The sequence below is a fragment of the Pituophis catenifer genome, unplaced genomic scaffold, assembly GCF_029215685.1.
Source record: "Pituophis catenifer annectens isolate HBS135680 unplaced genomic scaffold, rPitCat1.0.hap2 SCAF_4, whole genome shotgun sequence".
Lineage (NCBI taxonomy): Eukaryota > Metazoa > Chordata > Lepidosauria > Squamata > Colubridae > Pituophis > Pituophis catenifer.
The window spans coordinates 73,855,908-73,880,168 of NW_027256884.1; the positions used below are offsets into that span (position 1 = coordinate 73,855,908).

The following is a 24,261-nucleotide window of genomic DNA, read 5'->3' on the forward strand; positions in this document are numbered from 1 at the left end:
AATAAAACAGGTATTACAAGTTTGAAGTCTATATTCAGTTGACAATGAGCTGGTAGGCTATAAGACATGTGTGACCTGAAAGCTTCTGCTTTTTTTATATAATGACAATTTATAAGGTGTCAATCAAGAACTTGGCTTTTGAACCATCAAGATTAAAAATAGTTTCCTGAAGATAAAATTAACTAAAAATTGGGATTAAATCAGAAATTGTAAAAGACATTAATATTCTTGATGCTAGTGTACTGGGAAAAAAATGCTAATGTTGAATGAATCTATGTAGGCTATGTAAAAAAGTTTCTTTTAGAAGACATTTGAAGATTGCAGATTTTTATTGGGGGGAGAGGTGCCAAAAAAAGCAACTTTTTAATAATTCTGCTGTTTTCAGTTGGGTTCTCTGCTCTATCTGAGGTATTTGGGATTGTTAGAGAACATTTCAACCTAAATGATAAACTTCCATGCATTCACAATTTTTACTTGAAATTGACAGCCTGCTGTAATGAAATAGTTTGTCCCAACCTAGAACTGACTTCTATACAAACTGACTTCTATATTAAATCCACAACAGAAAGATATTGCTCAAGTCTATTGACCTTATTAAAGTGCCTCAATCATTTGTAATGATTGCACCTGTCAGCCATAACTATGATGAAATCTAGTAGGTAAAAACCATAAAACCAAACTTTTAAATCCTGAGAAAATAAGCACTATTTTTTCTCTTCCCCAAACAACCACCACGGCACTGCCATGCCATCCATCTGGAAAGGAAACTCATTAAGAATGAAGTTAGGTTCCTTCAAGAATCCCGGTTTACTGGATGAGATATATCATCTAGACTAGAGGGACTTGGCTTTTGAAAATCTGATTGACAAAACTAGTTAAGAAACTGCTGCACAATTGAACAATCAGCCCCATTCAGTTAAACGGAAGCGAACAGCCGTCGCACAGGCTTTGGGGTTGATTGGGGCTATCTCAATACTCATAACCGTCACTTTATGAATGTATCTCGGAAAAGCATACAACCAATCAAGAGCAACGTATAGTAACACAGCCTAAATAAACACTATTTAAGGGTGAGCCATTATTTCATCTTTGGATATGTGTTCGAAACGATGCATCGATATCTGGAAAAGAGACGGGGGCCAACATAAGCGCCCCAACGTGCTATCTCCCCGCCCCCGCACACCTCCCGCTCATCCGCCGAACCCCCCTTCAGTTTGCCGTTCGCTTGGTTTGCCCGGCAGCCTCCGCCGCCTCTGCCTCAGGTGCGATACGCAGCTCTTCCCCCTTCAGAGGAAGCTAAGAAGCTGCCGCCTCCCCTAGAGCCCTTTTCCCAAAGCTCCCGCCTGATCCCTCCCCACAGGCTGATCTCGGAGCGCGGCAATTTACCTGAAGTGAGGAGACGGCGGCGGTCTGCCGGCTGCCGAGTCCCCTTGGAAAGAAACGCTCCCGGCGCTTCCGACAGCTGCCCTGGGCAGCGACTTCCTGGTTTAGGCGCGGCTCAGGGCAAGCATAGTCGAGCGGGGAACCTGTCTGGCTCGTTCAAGCCTCTCCTCTTTCTTCGGGGGCAAGAAAAGGGCGTAGCTGGAAAAGAGGTGGCAAATGTCAGACCTAGAGGGAGGGTCGAACCCGTCTTTCTTTCTTAATGAACAAATTATTCTACCTTAGCCTGAAGCAGTGTTTTGTAAACAGAGCAGGTAGCCCTCAACTTACGACCACAATTAAGCCCAAAATTTCTGTTGCTGAAACATTTGTTAAGTGGATTTTGCCCCATTCTACAACCTTTTTTTGGCCACAGTTGTTAAGTGAGTCACTGCAGTTAAGTTAGTAGCACCGTTCTTAAGTGAATCTGGCTTCACCATTGTCTTTGCTTGTCAGGTGGCAAAAAAGACTGTTTATAGCAGATCAAAATCCAAGAAGGACAATTTGCCTCTAAAGGAAAAACTGTGATGGAGCAAAGGAGAGGCTTAACTGTCTCACTGCAGAGTTTTTACCAGCCGAAATAGCAATTTTATCTAGAATGTCTTCTCTGATAATTTTATCTTGCTAATAATAAAAAATAGTGCTTCCAAAACAAAAACTGTTATAGTATCCATTTATTTATTAGTTAGACTTATATACCGCTTCATAGTGCTTTACAGCCCACTCTAAGCGGTTTACAGAGAGTTAGCATATTGCAAATTGCCCCCAACAATCTGAGTCCTCATTTTACCCACCTCGGAAGGATGGAAGGCTGAGTCAACCTTGAGCCGGTGAGATTTGATCTGAAGTAGCCTGCAGTACTGCACTCTAACCACTGTGCCACCTCGGCTCAATTTGCCCACTAATTACTTGCCTGAGTCTGTATTGGCACTTATAATTGATTGGGCTTCATTTTCCATACAAAATATATGGGATACAAAAGCTTGTAATGAAGCCCAGATGGATCTAATAAAATATCATAAGATGTAAATATTTCTGTAGTGCATAAATGTATAAGCAGAAAATAAAGCATTATACCAGAAGAGTAAATTATATGTTTATCCAGAAATTACTCTTTTCGGATTAAATATGGGACTCCTTAATACAAATAAAAGTTAGTTTAAAATCCTGGAGGCATATCTGTGGGTTGTCAATTGATTACAGTGAGGTTTTGTAACAATTTGAGTTAAATGGGAGATGATGAATTCCACTTTAGCACAAACCAGCTGGATGATCTTGGGCCAGTCACACACTCAATCCTGAGAAGGCAGTAATGACAAACAATTTCTGAATCTTGACAAGGAAAACTGGTGGCACTAGTCCAGGCAGCAGCCAGGAGTAAATGCTGACTTGAAGGCACAAGCGTGTGCATGCACACATACATGTGTGCACACCCCTCCTCCCCAGAATAAACAAACAATTCACTGGCAGAACTTTTTAGTTTTTAAAGGTTACCATTCCCATGCATATTTGTTGGAAGTTAAGTATCTCTACAGTAGAAGGATTCAATACTAAACTATTTATACAGATTGTTTGCACAATCTTATGCATGTCTTGGAGTGGGCATGAAAACATTTCAGCCATTAAAAAGAAAGAACTGGCTCAGTTTAGAACCAGAAGTGGTAAAATTGCATTTTTATCCAGGACTGCAGTAAATCATGCTCTTTTCCAGGTTATATGCTATTAATGCTCTTCCCTCTTCTCTTTCTTCCCTACCTCCAGTCAGTTAATTTTCCATGCTGATTTGATTTGGAGATAGGTCTCCCCAAATGGCTTTTTAAAAGCATTGCTATTTATATTTCTACTAAATTTGGGGAACTCCAAGCCTACTGCTAATTTGCTATTGTGCATGGATGTGGTATTTCATTTATATCAGTGTTTACACAGAAATCACTATACAAATGAACTCTGATGGTTAGTTTATCTATCTAAAATATCTCCTTTGCTCCAGGGAGCAAATTTTCTTCTGGAATCAATCTAGTTGCCTAGAGCTGGAGGAAAGTAAAGAGAGGAAAAGAAAATAGTACCCCCTCCTTTGCAGTTTGTCTATTCTTGTTTTATTTTGCAAAACAGGAAAACCATAACCATAAGAAATAAATGTTCATTTTGATAAGTGGATAACAACAAACATTACAAAATATATGCTTATTGCGCTTCCTCTACAAGAACATCTTTAAGTTCTTTTACTGGGTTTTTAAACTGTATCTTAAAAAATAAATTCAGTAACTTCAAGACATGAAGGGGAAAAAACAGATCAAAAATATTATTTTAACGCACATACCGGATACCTGATGAACAGAAAGGTTTTCAAAAATGTATTTTAATTAGTCTACTACTTACTCCTACAAATGTGTTACTATTTCAATATTTTGAGATTATTCTCTTAATTTGATAGTTTATCCTGAAAATAAAAATAAATATAACTAAATATATATTTGGAAGAATGCATTTTGCAGATTTCTATGAAGTTCTATAGTCTGCTGTCCCCATTCCCCTGTCCCCCCCCACCCCCAAGAAATGCTGTTTTATAAGTTAGATTCTTAGAAAAGATACCTCTGGCCTCAATTCCCATTGATAGCATGACTCTGAGTGGATCTCTGTTCAAAGAATATGGTGAGAAAAATACCAGAGCTAAACTACATAGATTAGGTTAATAAATGAAGGAAGGCCATTGTTATTAACACTAGTGCTATCTAGATTTTCTGATTTTGTGTATGTATGACCTCACAATTGATAGTTTTGTTGTATCTGTTATTTAACTTACTCTAGCACTTCATCTGATGAAGCTCAATGTCATACCGAAAACATGCCAAAATAAATTAATCTAGACAAACTTTTATTAGGAGGACACATATCAGTACTGACATCCACCCAAAGAAAAGCATGTGTCCACTTGTTTCCCCCAAATTAGAAATAATTATGCACTGGTACTTTATATGTCATTGGCTACAACAGCTTACAACAAAACTGTAAAATTGCATTGTCTTTTCTTGGGAGAAAATATGAATAGATATATTTGTGATAAATTACGTGGTTTTGCTGATGCTACAGACTTTGGTGGAAATATGGCAATCAATGGACATCATGGGATGATGCAAAATTTCCTAGGCAAATAGCATGATTTGCCAAAGGCAGTATTTTTCAGTGCAAACCAAAAATTACCACATGCAAAATTATCTTCTGGAAAAACAAAATCTATCAACTCGCTTCCCAATGTGAAGCTAACATATGAGCACACCCTCCACACAAAGAAGATAATGTGATAATTTAGGAAATTGAGGGGCAGAGAGTAGACACAGTGAAGTATTAATAATGAGATAGAAAGTAAGCCTGTGATAAATAATGGGTTAGGGAAAAACAATTTATGTTATATGCTGAAGTATTAATTGAATTGTTTATCTATGACATGATTTGAGCTGAATCAATCAGTTTACAGAGTTATTTTATCTGTAGAGTCAACTTTTCCTTGATCTTTGACTACCCATTTTGGCAAAAAAGGAAGGGGGAAAGGGAAAAGACAGCTTTGGTTTAATATATTGAAAGAAATACTAATCTGTATGTTCACATTTAAAGGCCCCTGTGTTAAAAGTGCAGTTAAAATTTGTAGGCAATGTTTCCCATTTGCTCCTTAATATTCTATAGAGATGATACCAACCCACAGGGTTTTTTTATTTAGTATATTTCAGATTCTACAGCTATTGTTTGTATTCTGCAAATCAGCTTTGGGTTAATAATTCCTAGTCAGCCCAACCCACATCATAGAGTCGTAGTGTGGAAAATAGGAGTTGGGAGCATTTGGTGTGTCCATTGTGTTGAGTTGACAAAAAATAAAGGCAGGGTAAGTCAAATAAATAAAATAATCTCTCCCTTAAGAAAAACAAACCACTTATTTTTAGTTAGCCAAGAAAAACAAAGCCATGTCTCAAACCATGCTTTTTTTTCTATTTGGATGTCACAACAAACCATTAAATTAAGCAAGTTTTAATATGTATAACTATACTGTGTGTGCATGTGAATTATATTGGTGAAATTTTGTTTTTAATAAAGGCATTTTGTATGGGTTACATTTTTTTAAACAAAGTAATATGTATATTACCGAATCTGACTGAACACTGATGAGGTCTCACATTAAGATCTACCTAGTGGCGATAAGAGCGGCAAAATCTAATTATTTTCCCACTCTTGTTGCGTCTGCAGAGAATCGCCCAGCCGCCCTGTTTAGGGTGACCCACTCCCTACTTCATTTGGGAGCACGGGAAGACCCCTTGCAGGGTAGGGCTGAGTATTTTGTGCAATACCTGCATGACAAAATCGCGCAGATTCAGGAAGGCTTGGACTCTGATTGGGTAGGCTCAGATGGTGGGTCTTGAGAGTGTTATCTGGGAGGAGTTTGACCATGTGACTCCTGAGGACGTGGATAGGATTCTGGGTAGACTTAGCGCTGCCACATGTTTATTGGACCCGTGTCCCTCCTGTTTGGTGCTGGCCTCTCGGGCGGTCACACGGGGCTGGCTCCAGGTGATTATTAACACTTCTTTGAGTGACGGTTTCTTCCCTTCTGCCCTGAAAGAGGCGGTGGTGAGGCCCCTCCTCAAGAAGCCTTCCCTGGACCCGGCTGTATTAGCGAACTATCGTCCAGTCTCCAACCTTCGCTTTGTGGCAAAGTTTGTTGAGAGTGTGGTGGCGCGACAACTTCCCCAGTACCTGGATGAAGCTGTCTATCTAGATCCGTACCAGTCAGGCTTCAGGTCGGGGTACAGCATGGAAACGGCATTGGTCACATTGGTTGATGATCTCTGGAGGGCTCGGGACAGGGGTTGTTCCTCTATCCTGGTCCTATTAGACCTGGTCCTCTCAGCGGCTTTTGATACCATTGACCATGGTATCATGCTGCACCGGTTAGAGGGGTTAGGAATGGGGGGCACCGTGTTGTGGTGGTTCTCCTCCTTCCTCTCTGACCGCACGCAGTCTGTGTTGGCAGGGGGACAGAGGTCGACTTCGAGGCACCTTGTTTGTGGGGTGCCACAAGGGTCGGTTCTCTCACTTCTCCTGTTCAACATTTATGTGAGGCCGCTGGGTGAGATCATTCGTGGTTTTGGGGTGAAGTTCCATCAGTATTCTGATGATACTCAGCTGTACATCTCCACCCCGGACCACCCAATGATGCCCTTGACATGATGTCCCGGTGCCTGGAGGCCGTGCGGATCTGGATGGGGAGAAACAAGCTCAGACTCAACCCCTCCAAGACCGAGTGGCTGTGGTTTCCGGCGTCCCGGTATGGCCAGCTGGTTCCATCGCTGACTATTGGGGGTGAGATCTTGGCCCCCTCAGAGAGGGCTCGCAACTTGGGTGTCCTCCTGGATGCACGGCTGTCTTTAGAAGATCATGTGATGGCTGTGACCAGGGGGGCTTTTTATCAGGTTCGCCTGATTCACCAGTTGCGTCCCTTTCTGGACCGGGACACCTTGCGCACGGTCACTCATGCCCTTGTCACTTCCCGCCTGGACTACTGTAATGCTCTCTACATGGAGCTCCCCTTAAAGAGCACTCGGAGGCTCCAACTGGTCCAGAATGCGGCAGCGCGGGTGATTATGGGAGCGACACGGCGCACTCATGTAAAACCTCTCCTGCACGAGCTGCACTGGCTCCCGGTGGTCTTCCGGGTGTGATTCAAGGTGCTGGTTACCATCTTTAAAGCGCTCCATGGCTTGGGACCTGGGTACTTACAAGATCGCCTTCTGCCACCGATGGCCTCCCACCGGCCAATACGCTCCCACAGAGAGGGACTTCTCAGGGTGCCGTCGGTCAAACAATGTCGACTGGCGACCCCCCAGGGGGAGAGCCTTCTCTGTGGGGGCACCCGCCCTCTGGAATGAATTGCCCCTGGAGATATGTATGATCCCCGACTTACGTACCTTTCACCGTGCCCTTAAGACTTTACTGTTTCAACAGGCTGGGCTGGCTTAAATAACGAATTTTAATGGGTGTTTTAGTTTTTTAAAAAAATATAAGGGCCAAATTATTTAATATGTTTTAAACTGTTTTTAAATTTTAGGGATATATATGCCCCCGCCCCCCATGACCAGCTGAGCTGTGCGATCATCAGACACTTTTTTTCTTTTAAATGCCTCTGACGATGCAAGCTCTGACAATCCCAGCTGAGTTGCCTGATCAGCAGAGGGTTTTTTAAAAACCTTCTGACGATCAGGCAACTCAGCTGGGATCGTCAGAGCCTTTTGAAAGCATTTTTTTACATAGTTTTAAATGTAAAAAATGGTTTTAAAAGTAAAAAAAAAAATTGGCCATGCCCATCCAGTCACATTACACCCCCCCACACACACCAAGCCACACCCACAGAATCAGTAGTAACACATTTTAGATTTCACCGCTAATTTACTTGCATATGAAGAAATAACCAGAACAACAGAAAAATATCCAAATATGAAAAAGGCTAAACTCTAGTAAGAACTGTGGTTGCATTGATAATCCAGATTTATAATATATATCACATAGTGAATATATATGTGTATGTGTGTAGAAAGGTTTGTACAAAAGAGGAATGTATTATAAAGTGTTTAAAATTTTCTGAAGGATTGTAGGAAGTTAGCACCCACCCCTTTCCTAGAAGAATGAAATATTTTAGGAAATATTAAAAAGGCAGAATATTATGTTTCCCTGGATGAGAAATGGAGAAACATGTTTTAAAGACAAAGCAGCTCCATCTAGGACAGAAACTCACCACATGGCACCTGGGAAGATTACATCAGCCAGCAAGGCTATCTAAGACCCTCATCCCCTAGGAGTCTGACAACCAATCAGGATACTCTTTCTGGGCCCCAGGAAGTTCAAAGCCAGAGAAAGCATAAAACCCGGGGACTCGCTGTATCTCAGCCCTTTTCTGTTCAGGAACTCAAGCCATGTGATCCTATCCACCATTAAACCATCTTTCCAAGCAGTCTCCATGTTTCCAGTGTCTTTTTCCCCACTTGGAGCTGAACCCAGAAGGATATTTCTTCCTACAATACCAAAAGAATGCCCTTGGCTAAGAAAAAAATGTTTTTCTGAAGTTAAAAATAGACCTAGACTACCATATTAAAATGCTAACAATGAAGCTTAAAATTTCAGATAATACAGAACAAGGGTGGGGGGAAGAATTCAGTGTAAAAATATTTACATTAAGGTAATTACAACATCGTGAAAGTAATGCACATTCACTTTGAATATATCTTTTTAACTTAAACCATAAGACTTCATCATATGTGAAACAGAACTGGGAATCGGGATAGATTTTAGCCTCTAGTCTATACTATTTGGTGCCTTAGGTAAACCACTCTTAGTGGTTTACCTTAGGTAAACCGATCTTAGGTATTGTACTAAGCTATAATTTGGTTAAGCATACTTAGCTGATTCAGTTACTATTCCATAAATTAGAAGTCATAATTGTCGGTTTACACAATACATTAAGACAAGCACATGCCATTATGGCTTAATATAATAAATGATAGAGAAATTTGCCACTATGATGATTCTTACTTTAATTGCTATTAGAAGGACTACTATTAGAAAATATGCATGAAATGCTTTTATTGGAATTTTTAAAGTATTAATTCAGGCGAAAGAGTCAATACGGGACAATGATAAGCTTGTGAGCCTGTGAGTCTGCACTCAAGTGTTTAAACGATTCCGAGGCAGAAATCTTAAATACAGCAAGAAAAGGAAATAAGACCTGTTTACACAGAGACCAATTAGGACTGAGTAAAAACTTTAGGGGTTACACTGAAATCTCAGCTCTACGTAGCTATTGCCCTTAGTGGCGTGGTATCGAAGACTCCTCCCTTCCTGACAGAATTACAGAGGGACTGCAACGGGGTGCTCCCAGCTATGCGCAGGAACAAACCGCGCTAAACGATTTAGCTGTAATTTGCGCTGACAAACGTCTTCCTGCTGTCTATCAGAAAAACAGCGTAACTGACACAAAAAAGGAAGGGAGGGAGGGAGAGAGGGAGGGGGAAAACGTCACCGCCCAGGACCCGGTTGTCGCCGCGACTCTACTCCAGGGTTTCCGCCTCCTTAGACGCCGGGAAGGGGGCGTGTCCACCCGGAACGCCGTTTCCATGGTGATACAGCTGGCTGCAGCATGTCGGATCTTGGCTCAGAAGAGATCGAAGAGGAGGCAGAGAATGATTTAGGGGTCAGTGGAGAAGTGGGATGGGATGGGATGGGATGGGTGGGGAGAGACAGATGAAGAGAAGGGGCTGGCTATAAATGACAACGGGGTACAGGAGTAGTGACAGAGTCAGAAGTTGTAAACGCGAAGAGGGAACTTCTTCTCTGAGTAAAGCCCACATGGCTGGCTGGACATCTTTTCAGTTGATATTATTCAAGAGGAATGTTTTGCGACTAGATTCGTGCTTATTTTTATGATAGGAACGTTTGGAAAAGGCAAATACAAGTCATCATAAATCATGAATTAAGCTTATTATAAACCAATGCAGATACAATTAAAACTCAAAAATTGGGGGTGGCAACAAGTTGCCAAAATATTATATTAAACCAAAGAAAATTCTATGAAACAAATTCTTTAAAAGGTGCTATTAAAATAAAAGGAACAAGTTGATTATTTTTTCTTATTTTTTAAAGATTCAAATAAGGAAGCCGATATGTATACTTCACATTGCTTTTAAATGGGAAGGAGAAATGTATTCTACTTGCAGAACACATTAACTGCATGTTTGAAAATCTTGGGTTAGAACAGAACAGAGAAACGAAATAACGAAATGAAACGAAACGAAACTAGACTACTAGACTAGACTAGAGAGTTGGAAGGAACTTTGGAGGTCTTCTAGTCCAACCCCCTGCTCAGGCAGGAAATCCTATACCATTATAGACAAGTAGTTGTACAATCTCTTCTTAAAAACTTCTGTGTGGGAGCATTCACATTTTTGGAGGCAAATTGTTCCACTGATTAATTGTTCTAATTGTTCAGTTCCTAACAATAGGAACAATCTCTATTTGAAACCCTGAAAATTTCCAGAGGAAGAATAGTGTTTTTGGCAACAAAAGCAAGTGTGATCTTGCAAGATCTTAAAAATACCAACATTGTTTCAGTGTAATAATAATGTAGTAGTGAACATTATAATCTAATAACAATGTAGTATTGAACCAGTGGTCTGACTCATGATAAAGCAACTTTGTGTATTCCTATGAAACATTTTAATTCTCTTAAGCATATTAATGTTTAGTATATGTATCAAGCGTAGCTAAGTAATGATTTTGGTGATCCTATAGTAGCTGGAATATTGGACTGTGATCAAGGAGATGCAAATTCAAATCCCCATTTGGTAATGAAGCTCATTGGGTGACTTTGCTCAAAATCAGTATCTCTCTGCTTCTTCTGTCTGCAAGGTAGTTCTTATCTGATTACATGAAGCAAGGCCTTCATGGCTGAGCATCTGAACAGCCACATAGAAATATCATACAGTATGGTCATTATTGTTATTTAACTAGGAATATGAAGGTGGACGCAATGAGGCTGGTGAACGGCATGGACATGGGAAAGCCAGATTACCCAATGGAGATACCTATGAGGGAGAATATGCAAATGGTAAAAGAAATGGAAAGGTAAGATTTAGTTAGAAATAATTTGTTCATTATATACACTAATGAAAAAAATTAACTGCATTTTCTTAGCAAACATAGAACAGGAGATAAGCATCAATAGCTTCAGGGAAACTCACAGTTTGCTTGTTTATTATTTATTTACTTATTTATTTATTTACTTATTTACTAAATTCAATGTTTATACCCCCTGACTCCCAATGATTATGTTTGCAGACAGACAAAATAATTTTAGAAGGGGAGTCCCTTAATTGCAGAGCTAGGGGGAGCCAAAAAGCCTTGATGGTAGTCAAGGGTAGTCACATGACTGAAGCTCTGCCCTTTTGTGATGCATGTATAAAGCTTTGATCACACTGTCATGTCTATCATCTTGGGTTGTTTTGTTTACTTCCCCTGTAGATAACAGAATTGGAAGTAACCTTGCAGGTCTTCTAGTCCAACCCACTACTCAAGCAGGAAACTCTGTAGCATTTCAGACAAATGGTTGTCCAAGATCCTATAGACAGAAGAATCCCAAAATCAAGTAAGATCTGAGCATGCTCAATCAGCTTAGAATACAACTGAAAACCCCCCAAAGAGATGGAATTCAATGGCATGACTGGGGCAGTCTATTGTATAATATTTTACTGTATGTCTCACTTGTTTTATATTAGGCCATTTTCCAAGCATAAGCATTGCAATAAAGCATTTCTGTAATGTATATGTTTCAGGGCCTATACAGATTTAAAAATGGTGCAAGGTACATTGGAGAATACCTTGAAAATAAAAAACAAGGCAATGGGACATTTATTTATCCAGATGGATCTAAATATGAAGGTACTTATGTTTTCTTCATTCAAATAGTGCCACATCATAGACAGAAAATTATTGAAGATATTAGTAGCTAATGATGTTAATCAAAGGAAATATACCTAAGTATAATTAATATGCATGTGAAAATAGATTTCTTTATGATTTGGTTTGCACTAGGGGTGGGTTTCACTTACCTTTGCTCCTGGTTCGCTCGCGTGTGCGCCACTTCTGTGCATGCGCAGAAGCTTCTGTGCATGCGCAGAAACTTCTGTGCATGCATAGAGGTGTATTTGATGTTGTCAGGTGAGCGGAGCCCGAACTGGGGCAAACCGGTAGCAACCGACCACTGGTTTGCACATAAAGCCACAATATACAGTTTGCCAACAATATGATAAAGGGGTGGGAAAAGGGGACAGGAATGTTTCAGAAAGATACACAATTTTCTTCTCTAAATTATGACAATTTTAATAATTACAATAAATAACTGCAACTTAAATAATTTGTGCTCATTTCTAATACATAAACATTTCTGTACAGACATTTGTTTACAAAGGTTTTTTTTTTTTTTTTTTTTTACAATTTTTTAATTCTACTCCCTGGCTCATACAGGTGTTTCTTATGTCAATTTTGATATTCCCATTCTGTTAGACAGCTTCAGTAGTTTCTCTTTTTGACTTACTTTTAGACTAGAAAGTTGAGAAAGTAACTTTTTCCTCATTTTAGAATTAGGATTAAAACTCAATAAAATTTGCCCAGTATTGGGCCACATCAACAACATTTTCTCTCACCAGCATGAGGTTTTCCTCTATACACGTTGAAGGACATCGTATGCACTGTAACATATGTAAGATGGGTTGTTCTTCTCTACATTCACACAGAGTATCTTCTATAGGGAAGACCCATTTTCTTAGACTGTTTATCAATCTCCTTATGTAATTCTCTGAGAGACAGCCACGGTACTAAAGTAAGAATCTAGGAAGCATTTAAAAATATTTTTAATAAAAAAGAGCCAAATTACAGATGACAATCATCACGTGTTCTTCTCTTAAATGCAAGATATTTTAGAAACAATTACTCTTGATGTCCCAATCCATAATGCTGATGTCAACAATGGGGTGAAGTTGCAGAGACAGGCCTTAGTGGTTTATGAATAGTATTTTTTGCTTTAGTAGTAAATATATATTAGGCCTCAGCAGATTAGGTTCACTCATCTCTTACCTTCCGCATATCAACATGATTTATTAATAACAAATTGCTTAGAAACTGATCATATTTTTTTTGTGTTTTAAAAGATTTAACTAGCAGTTTGAGTATCGGGTGTCTCAGAAATTGAAAATGCTGCTGGTCAAAACAATGTTATTAAAAGATGTTGCAACTGTAAATATTGTCACTGAGTTACATTTGATAGATGAAATTTGTCTGTTAGTACAGTGTATATTAAGAAGGCATCCATGCCATCTATCAATTGATCCAAAGTCAATATCCCCACTTTCATCCAATTTTTCCATATTACCATCTTTTCCCCAATTTTGAATGTTAGTCAATTTAACATAGAAAAAGGATCACATCTCTTTTTAAAGATATTACATTCCATAGCTTTCTAACTAATATCATTGTAGCCAGAGGAATTAGAGTTCTATTGTATTTAGAGCCCAGAATGTAACCTTCCACTAAGATAGAGTTTCCTCATCTGGTTGTGCTTCCTATCCTATTCCTACAAGAGTGACATCAATCTTGCAAGTCTGAAAGTACATTTTTTCCCTGTCCCTTTTACAGCTCAAGAAACTAAGGAGGGTCCATTTCTGAACCACTGACCCCACCCTAATCCTAACCCTAACCCTAACCCTTAGCTACATCTCTTTTTTCCTGTATCCCACATAGCATTACAACTTCTGAGGTTGATAAGAGCCACTTTATGGGGGAGATGGTCATAAGAAGTTTGATAAACAAATAAATAATACTCTGATTATCTTTACTTTCTTATATCATTCTATAGGATTCTTTTTGTTCAATGTGACCTTGCTCTCTCAATCATGATTTTAAAATTTGGATTGTTTTTATTACTGCATAAATTCTGTGCACATTTCTTTAAAGTAATATAGATATTCAAATTAAAGACAAAACACTATGGTTTATAAAGCTTATTCATTTCAGGAGACTGGGTGGAGGACCAAAGACATGGAAATGGAGTTTACTCTTATATAAATGGAGACACATACACTGGAGAGTGGTTCAATAATTATAGGTTTGCTTCTTCTAGTTTCACATTTCTGTTTTACTTCTTATAAATAATAAGTGTAATTCTGTGTTCTCCTCCAGAAATGTTAAGCTACAGTTTCTATCATCTTTTGAGATTATGGCTGTATAATTATTTTGTTTATTGTGAGACTAATAGACTGTAGTAGATGAAAATGTTTTCAGTGATTTTCCAACTAGTATGGGTTGTGTCTTTTCTACAGCCCTAATAATGTAATTTAATAGAGGGACCATTGACATATTCATTATTTTTTCCTGAGCAACTGATGATATAGAAATCTCATTTAACAAGAACAAAAAGTCTTAATTCTAATAGAAACATTTATTATTAGTTATCTTCTTTTCTTTTACTATCTCCTAGTGTTGAAAATGATTAGATTAGATTATGATTATAGTTTGTACTATTTTACACCATTAGCCATCCAGAGAACAATGTTATTGGACAGCCATATAAATATAGTAAAGAAAGCCATATAAATATAGTAAAGAAAGAAGGGCTGAAAATCAATATACATTACCTGTTGCAGCAACCCAGTGATTTGCATTCTTATTGAAGATATATCAATGCAGGTAATTTAATTTAAATCAGTGATTTAAATCAGATTTTTTCTAACACTTAATTACAGGTAGTCCCCAACTTACGACCAAAATTTATGTTGATAAGTGAGAAATGGCACATTTCTTGGCACATTTATTAACTGAATCACTGCAGTTGTTAAATTAGTAACATGGTTGTTAAGGGGATCTGGCTTCCCCATTGACTTTGCTTGTCAGAAGGCTGCAAAAAGTGATCACATGACCTGGGGCACTGCAACTGTCATAAATGTGAGTTTGTTGCCAAGTGTCCGAATTTTGATCATGTGACTATGGGATTGCTGCAACGGTCAAAAGTGTGAAAAATGGTCATAAGTCACTTTTTTCAGTGCCGTTATAACTTCAAATGGTCACTAAGTGAACTGTTGTAAATCGAGGACTACCTGTATTTAATTTGCCTTGATTTAAATTAATCAATTCCTTGACAACCTGAGGAAGATTGCATGCAGGATTGAGGATAAGAATTTCTTCTGTCTTAATATGAAGCAACTCTTTTCCCCCCTCTCCAATAGACATGGGCAAGGTACTTATTTCTATGCATTAACTGGTTCTAAATACGTCGGCACTTGGGCAAATGGGCAACAAGAAGGAGCTGCTGAACTTGTTCATCTAAACCACAGGTTCCAGGGAAAGTTTGTGAATAAAAATGTATGTATATAAGAAATTATATTGATTTCTGAAAAAATGTACATTAGGCATAGAAAATAAAAGACTTTCAGCTTCTTTTGTATCTCGCCCCCATTTCAGCAATGATAGTTCTAGTATCCAGAAGCTCATTTTGTACAAAAAACTCCAGTATTTGCACAGTCACTTAGATCAACAAGTATTTTTCAATTACTATTTTGAGGGAGTTTTAGAGAGATTTTGATTAGCAAGAACATATTTGTTTTATTTGCATACAAATTTCATAATGGCTGTAGCAAAAGCAACTAAGAATCTGGACCATATTAAAAAGCACGTTTATTGTTGCATAAGGTTTGGGGGCTTCAATTTAGTAGAGGCATGGTATATAAATGAATACATAGAAAAATATATAAATTAAGTTAAATGAAAATAAAAGTAGGTTTCATGAACAATATAGTAGTAACAATCTTCAAGCCAGGAGCAATAGACCTTGCAAGGTTGAACTGTTTTCTTGCTGATTTCTGAATATAGTCCTTTCTGATTTTTTTTTCTTTAGAAATTAAACCATTTATTCTTATACAACCCTGAAGATGATAGCTGCCATATATGGTCAGCATAATTGTGGAAATATTTTGTGTTTTTAGAATATGAAACTGTCAAAATGCTACTATTATAAGTTCCTTTGTTTATATAGCCACTAGGTCCTGGGAAGTATATATTTGATATTGGATGTGAGCAGCATGGTGAATATTGTCAGGAGGTAAGTGCTATTGGATTATGTTAATCATATTAACAACCAGGAAGCTCAGAATTATATTTTTATTTTTATTTTATTCAATTCTGTCATAGTTAAATAATAAAGTAATTACTATTACAACAAACTATATATTTTAATTTACATGTACTTTTTAAAACAACAAGGCAAGGTTTTTGAGAGCTAACAATGCTAAGATCACTTCAACCATCTGGCTTGTTTTTTTCTAGAAGAGAAAATGATTTTGGTTTTCCTTCCCCTCCCTGCCTTTCTTTTGTAGCAAGACTTGACTTGAATCCACACTGACCTAGGCCAAATAGGGTAGAAGAGAGTTCTGTACAATATTCACTTTTCCTTAACTTTGCAAGGTCAGTGGAATCACCTAGTGCAGGAGTGTCAAACTCACTATGACACATTGTCACTTGTTGTATCGCAACTTTCCCCCCCTTCACTAAACCAGGAGTTGGTGTAGCCAGCACGTGATGCATCTGGCCCATGGGCCGTGAGTTTGACACCCCTGACCTAGTAGTTGCATTAATTATAATTAAATTATAATTAATTAAAGCAAGATTTTAAGAACTTTCCTGTTGTCACCATGATGCATCGAGAGTTTGCCCAAATCAAAAGTAACAGTTTTACAATTATGTGCAGTTGTTGAAAATAGATTGCCATGTGTGCAAAAAGGCAATCCTATCTTTATTGAATATAAAGCTCCTATATGCATAAAGGAATTAACATCAGAGTTTTCATTCTTCCTCCTTCTCTTCCTCCTCCTCCCTTTCTTTGGCATCTTGATTCCATACAGAGTTTATTTATCTATGATTTCTCAATTCTCTTACCTTCAGTGCAAACATGAACAGGTTATAGCATTCAATATTTGCTATAAAAATTCACGCAAAAAGTTATTTTGTGTAATAGATGGCAAAGAACTGCCTTACGTTCAAAACAATGAGATGCTACTAGCTACTGACATGACATATCACAAAATATGTGAGACCAGATGTCTTGCTTTGAACATACTCAAATTTGACTTTTTAATGTTTTAATTGATTTAATTGATTTAATTGTTTTTTTTATTTTATTGTTATTAAGATTTTAATTATAATATATGCTTTTGAATTGTGCTGCCTAGAGTTGTTTGCTGAGATGGGCAGCTATAGAAATCAATCAATCAATCATTCACTCAATCAGTCAAATAAAGCAAGCATACTTAGTTTTCAGACACACGATTGTTATACATCTTATCCTTTTGAACTTTTAAACATTTGCATAATAAAAATAACATTTCATTTCATTCTTCTTGTAATTTGCTTAGCTCATACAGTACCGTGCAAACCAAGGAAAGAGAAGGAGTGACAAAGAAATGTCTTCTACTCAGAATTATGACAAACAATTAGCCATTGAAACCTCTGCCTTTTCAAAAGAGGTGCCATTTGGCTTTGAAATAGAATGATTCTGCATGATTTGCTTGCATGTGACTTAAGTTAGAAAGAAATGTGGGATAAAGATTCTTTTGGTGTATTAATTGGCATTTTAACCCCAACACATCCTAAACAGTTATTTTAACAAGTTTTTGCTTGTTTGCTTGTCTTTGTTTTAATATGATGGTTCACTTTTATTTATAGCAGACACTATTTTTGCAATTTATGTTGGTAGAGAAAATACTTTATTTCCCAGGGTTTCCAGATGGTTGAGTGAAACACAGTGAATTTTAGGGACTGTGCAACAGAAATGGGACTTTGTTGTACAGAAAGACAGATCAATGGCAGATGGGATGGCCAATAGGTTTCTTAACAGAAATTTCATGAAATACTGCATGGCAAATATGTCCAGTGGTGGGTTGCTCCCAGTTCGGTCCGGTTCTATAGAACCAGTAGTAAAACCAGTGGGAGGCTCCGCCCATCCGCCACGACATCATCATGGGTGATCTGCGCATGCACTCCTGCTGCGAACCCGTAGTAAAGATAAGTAGAACCCACCCCTGATCTAGCAACACTTATACATTTAAGGGATGGAGTTTGTGTCACAACATATGCTTTGTCATGTGATCTGATTAATTAGACTTAACATCATGTAGCAAAGTAAAACAAATATTTCAAACCAATTAGTCAAAGCAAGAATTGCCACTAAATAGAAGTGACAAGGTCATAAATATAGGTTTAGACAAAACTCTCCCACAAATAGTTCCAATGTTTAAATATAAAAATGTTTAAACACCAAACATGGTTTGGTGATATAAAGAAAATAGTCTGTTTGAAGACCCCTAACAATGAAGCAGCAAAGAGGATGGTGCTTCTGGTAGGTCCAAAACTGTTTGTGACATTTTGTTTTGTTCTGCATTTTGTGTTATGATCAAAAATTTACCAGCAGATAGCGTACCCTTTGTAATAGGCTTCTTATCTTTGATCCTAACCAATAATTAAGCTGTAACATTCTGAAAACCTATCAAAGGTTTTTAGGCAATTTTAAACAGCACCCATGAGGAACATGTTTTATTCATCTAGATTTGGAGAAATATCTGGCTCTGTGCATTGTTGAGAGTTGCTAAGATGCATGAAGTCTGTTATGCATGGGTCTTCATAAACTCTTAAGAAAAGCTTTTATCACAAATAGACTGGACCTTTCCTTTTTCATTTCTATTATTGTCCTGAATATTCATCTCTTCTTAGGAGAAAACAGAAGAAGAGGAGGAGGAAGAAGTTTTGATACCAGTGACTCCAAAATGGAAAGCAACAAAAATTACCACCCTAACACTATGGGTACCTGAAGAACCACCACCTCCAGAAGCAACTCCAGCAGCTGCAGAAGGTCCATTAGCTGAAGAACCTGGAGTTCCTGCAGGTTTGTATTTTGACTTATGAGCAATCTTTTGTGCATCCATGAATCTTCATTTATTTCAGGGGATGCCAACTTGATAGATCAAAGTTTTGCACACACTCAGAAAGATATATTGTTAGGGAGAATCCAGAGTCATCACTGTCATTGTTTGTATTGCCAGAAATCTGTATTATCTTTAAGGAGTAGTTATTACCAGTTTTTGCCAGCTTACCAATTATTATACTGTTTAGCTACAGTTGTTCAGAGACTTATGTATAGTGTAGATTACTGTAATGTGATCTATGAGGAGTTAACCTTACATTTGATCTGGAAACTGCCATTGGTGTAGAATGTGAAAGCAAAGTTGTTCATAGGGGACACTTGGCTATGCGTATTTTATCTCTGTTGAAGCAGATGTACTGGTAGTCAACCACCAAAGCAAGTAGTTAACCACCAAACTATATTCAAGTTTTTAACTAAGACATATAAGACATTAGTTGAAGATCAAGATGTCAAACTGACTCTTTATAGAACTATTTGAGTGTTAAGAGAATCACAAGAGGTCCTGCTGTATATTGCCGGGTTGATATATGTCATTTTATACTCATATATGTAACTTATGATAATACCTGAATTTTAGAACGTTTTATCCTTGAAATTACATCTTTTGAAAATCTTCCCCTTCAGCGAGATCTTTTTATGAATTTTGATGGCAGTGGGAGAAGAAAAAACCAAGACTACCTTTTTTCCTTTAATGCTTTTACATTGTTTTAATCAATTGTTTTTCTTCCTCGGTGTTAGGAATTTCTATTGCCGTATTTGTCTTACAAGGAAAAAGACTTCTGTCATCTGTTTAGAAGGAGAATTTCATGTCATACATTATTAATTAAAAGAAATAGCATGGAATTAAGTAAGGCAGATAATACTTGCTCTTCTAATTTTTCTTTCCCTTCTCCATACCTTTATTTCAGCTGGTGAGGAAAGTGCTGCTGAAGGACCCTCAGAAAGTGCCGAGGCTGCTGCAGAAGCAGCAGAGGCCACTGAAGCAGCCTCTTCACCAAAAGATATGGAGGAAGAAGAGGAGGCAGCTAAAGATGACCAAGCAGATCAGGGTGAGGGGAAAGGGAGAGGGAACACACAGTAAATAAGTAAGCTGGTTACTGAAAAGGGACTTCTGCTGCTTAAGTATTTATACAATTTATCTCCTGCTTTTTGATTAAATGATCTACAGTACAATGTCTAATCTAAGATAGGAACACAATAGGCTTCCCTTTCACTTGCCTGTCCAGGACCCCAAAACACACTGACAGCCAATGCAGCTCGCAAAATAGTGGTATTTATCCAATACCCACTAATATCCATGCAGCTGCATTCTGCATCAGTTTTTATGTGCCAGCAGGCAGCTTTAACTTCATTGCCTCTTCAGTTGATAGACTGTAATTGCTCCTCTTTTTCCTATTACTTCTCCTCCACCAGTCATTAATTATGGAAGGCCAAAAATACAACATGTTCCCATCTTTCTTCGTGATGAAAAACTGTACACAAGACAATGCTAATGGCTTAGAAAGTCTGGCAACTATTTAGAGAAAGTGCTGTGATTTTTCAAAATGGTTCTAGTCCAATGTACTTGAATTAAGAAGCACTATCTTAGGAAGCTTTTTGCTGTTTACAAAAAAAAAAAAAAGGAAGAAGAAGGTGAAGAAACTGCAGTTTGGGCAAGGGCAAGACCAGGCGTGAAATGCTCCTGGTTCAGACCGGATCGCCTGATCCGGTAGTGATGGAGGCGGGTGGTTCGGAGAACCGGTAGCAAAAATCTCTGCCCCCTCCCCATGCCCAGCTGAGCCGCACAATCATCAGAGGCTTTTTTTTTTTTTTTACTTTTAAAAGCATCTTCGGCCGAAAAAATGCTTTTAAAAGTAAAAAAAAAGCCTCTGATGATCGCGCGGCTCAGCTGGGATCATCAAAGGCTTTTAAAAGCATTTTTTCTACAACCTCTTCAAAGGTTGTAGAAAAAATGCTTTCAAAAGGCTCTGACGATCCCAGCTGAGTTGCCTGATTGGCAGAGCCTTTTTTTCTTTTAAATGCCTCTGACGATCAGGCAACTCAGCTTGGATCGTCAGAGCCTTTTGAAAGCATTTTTAAACAACCTTTTCACTGAATAGGTTGTAGAAAAAATGGTTTTAAAAGTAAAAAAAAAAAAAATTGGCAACGCCCACCCAGTCACATTACCTCCCCCCACCAAGCCACGCCCACAGAACCGGTAGTAACAAATTTTAGATTTCACCACTGGGCAAGACCACATGGTTGTGCCTGCCATGTTGGATTTTTGCTTCTCCTTCCTACCTCCCCACCCCTCCGATGACTGTTTATGTAATTCAAAACTGTATTGTTTTTGAATGGGGATGTAAGAATTAGCCTTTCTGTACCTGAATCATAGTGTTGGAATATAACAAACTGCAAAACCAAATATTTACTAATAATGGATGATACAAAACCTTTAAAAAAAACCCTTACAATTCTATGATTGTACACCATTCTCTTTCCTTATAACCTGTATTTAATCTTCATATTCCTGCTTTCTCCAATAGTTTCTTATCATTTTTAAACCTATTTTCCTCCATTCTTTCTTTCCCATTTTGTAACATTGTCTGTGTTTGGTGTTAATTTAAAACATCCAAGGAACTGTTTTCAGATTCTTTGGTTTGAACAACTACTTATAAAACTGAGAGTTCACAAATAACAGTGTTGTATTTTTAATGTTAGTTTGTTCTTTTTTCCTCCAAAACCATAGCTGAAGAAAAGGAAGAAGATACAAAAGAATCTGAACTCCAAGAATAATGGACATATGTAAATTACAAAAATATGGAAAGAAATTAGTTTTAATTCAGTCACATTAAAGCTCATTAATTGAGAATTTGAACACGTATTGAACTCTCTCACTGAAATCATTGGTTAATTTTGCTGAGTATGTGACTTTTATTTCTTTACTTTATTAGTTGGTTTGCTTGCTTAATGTTTGAAGCAACAGACTTATTTCTTTTTTATCTGAGGTAAGATTTCCACTTCTATCTTTACTCATTCCTGCCCCTTTTCTTCCCTCCCCGTCAGCTCCACCCAAAAAATTAAACACTATCTTTTCTGAATAATTTTCAACACTTTTATAAAGTTTGTTATGCATAGTTTAAAGAATCAATAAAATTTACATTGACTAAATTATATTGTCTTGTTTTTCCTCCTAAATAATATTACATTATTTCACTTTCTGTCCTTTTCCTTCCGGTCCAATAAAATTGCAAAGAAATTCTGTTCAATTTTCTGCATATCTCTCCAAGAAATTTTGTACAATTCCAAGCCAAACTTTCTGCTAATTATGATTCTAAGGAATTAAAATTAAACATAGCCAACTTCAACCAATGGTTTAAAATGGTTGGCAGATGATACACAGACTGGTGGAAAATAAGCATGGGAACAAAAACCAAGATATATTATTATTATTATTATTGTTGTTGTTGTTGTTGTTGTTGTTATTATTATTATTATTATTATTATTATTATTATTATTATTATTATTATTATTATTAAAATTTAAATTTATATGCCGCCCTACTCCCGAAGGACTCAGGGTGGTGAACAGGCACAAAATAAAATACATAAATACAAAAGTTAGAAACATAATTAAAACCAGATTAAATAATTTAGCCCGAGACAATTAAAAATCCCAATAATTTAAAACAGCTTAAAATTTTGATTTAAAAAAATTTTAAAACAGGGGAAAAAATTAGGCCAGGCCGGCTTGCTGGAATAGGAGAGTCTTAAGAGCACGGCAGAAAGTGCGCAGATCCGGGATCCTCCGTATCCCTGGAGGGAGCTCGTTCCAGATAGTGGGTGCCCCCACAGAGAAGACCCTCCCCCTGGGGGCCACCAGTCGACATTGTTTGGCTGACGGCACCCGGAGGAGCCCCTCTCTATGAGAGCGTACCGGCTGGTGGGAGCTGCTTGTGGTAGTAGGCGGTCCCGTAAATAACCAGGTCCTAAGCCATGGAGCGCTCTAAAGGTGGTGACCAAAACCTTGAAGTGCACCCAGAAGACCACTGGGAGCCAGTGCAGCTCGCGCAGGAGAGGTGTCACACGGGAGCGCCATGTTGCTCCCATAACCACCTGCGCGGCCACACTCTGCGCCAGCTGGAGCCTCTGGGTGCTCCTCAAGGGGAGCCCCATGTAGAGAGTGTTACAATAGTCCAGACGGGAGGTGACGAGGGCATGAGTGACTGTGTGTAGGGAGTCCCGATCCAGAAAGGGATGCAACTGGCGAATCAGGTGGACCTGATGAGAAATCCTCCCGGTCACGGCAGTCAAGTGCTCTTCTAAAGACAGCCGTGAATCCAAGAGGACACCCAAGTTGCGAGCCCTCTCCGTGGGGGCCAGCGATTCGCCCCCAATAATCAATGATGGCACCAACTGACTATATCGGGACGTAGGAAACCACAGCCACTTGGTCTTGGATGGGTTGAGCCTGAGTCTGTTTCTCCCCATCCAGATCTGCACAGCGTTCAGACACCGGGACATTACTTCAAGGGCATCATTGGGGTGGTCCGGGGTGGAGATGTACTTGGGCCCAAAAAACAAATTTAAAACACCCCAATTTATAAGACAAATTTAAAATTTAAAAGCAATTTAAAAGAGAAGTTAGGCCAGGCCAGCCTGCTGGAAAAGGAATGTTTTGAGGGCACGGCGGAAAGCACGCAGATCCGGGATCCTCTGTATCTCCGGGGGGAGCTCGTTCCAGATGGCAGGTGCCCCCACAGAGAAGGCTCTCCCCCTGGGGCAGCCAGTCGACACTTTTTGACCGACGGCACCCTGAGAAGCCCCTCTCTATGGGAGCGTACTGGTTGGTGAGAGGCTACTGGTGGCAGAAGGTGGTCTCGTAGATACCCCAGTCCTAAGCCATGGAGCGCTCTAAAGGTAGTGACCAAAACCTTGAAGCGCACCCAGAAGACCACCGGGAGCCAGTGCAGCTCATGCAGGAGGGGGGTCACATGGGAGCGCCACGTTGCTCCCATAACCACCCGCGCGGCCGCATTCTGGACCAGCTGGAGCCTCCAGGTGCTCCTCAAGGGGAGCCCCATGTAGAGAGCATTGCAGTAGTCCAGGCGGGAAGTGACGAGGGCATGAGTGACCGTACTTAACGAGTCCCGATCCAGAAAGGGACGCAACTGGCGAATCAGGCAAACCTGATAAAAAGTCCTCCCGGCCACAGTCGTCAAGTGCTCTTCTAAAGACAGGTGTGAGTCCAGGAGGACACCCAAGTTGCGAGCCCTCTCCGTGGGGGCCAACGACTCACCCCCAAT

At 38.8% G+C, this 24,261-nt stretch overlaps 1 protein-coding gene across 1 annotated transcript; it reads left to right on the forward strand.

The window, feature by feature from the left end:
- The first annotated feature begins 9,589 nt into the window (after window positions 1-9,589).
- On the forward strand, window positions 9,590-21,751 carry RSPH1 (radial spoke head component 1). The gene is made up of 9 exons (XM_070943601.1): window positions 9,590-9,649; window positions 10,966-11,079; window positions 11,787-11,892; window positions 14,023-14,113; window positions 15,231-15,366; window positions 16,037-16,102; window positions 18,766-18,937; window positions 19,885-20,025; window positions 21,705-21,751. Exons 1-9 carry the CDS (start codon window positions 9,596-9,598, stop codon window positions 21,749-21,751), a joined length of 927 nt encoding a protein of 308 aa, XP_070799702.1. The 5' UTR covers window positions 9,590-9,595.
- The last annotated feature ends 2,510 nt before the right edge of the window (window positions 21,752-24,261 follow it).

What these genes read in the sequence shown, in the direction of transcription:
- RSPH1 (XM_070943601.1), top strand. Translation starts at nt 9,596, where the DNA reads ATGTCGGATCTTGGCTCAGAAGAGATCGAAGAGGAGGCAGAGAATGAT. An exon ending in GAAAGTTTGTGAATAAAAAT is followed by an intron (nt 15,367 to 16,036) that starts GTATGTATATAA and finishes TTGTTTATATAG; the next exon opens with CCACTAGGTCCTGGGAAGTA. An exon ending in ATGGTGAATATTGTCAGGAG is followed by an intron (nt 16,103 to 18,765) that starts GTAAGTGCTATT and finishes ATCTCTTCTTAG; the next exon opens with GAGAAAACAGAAGAAGAGGA.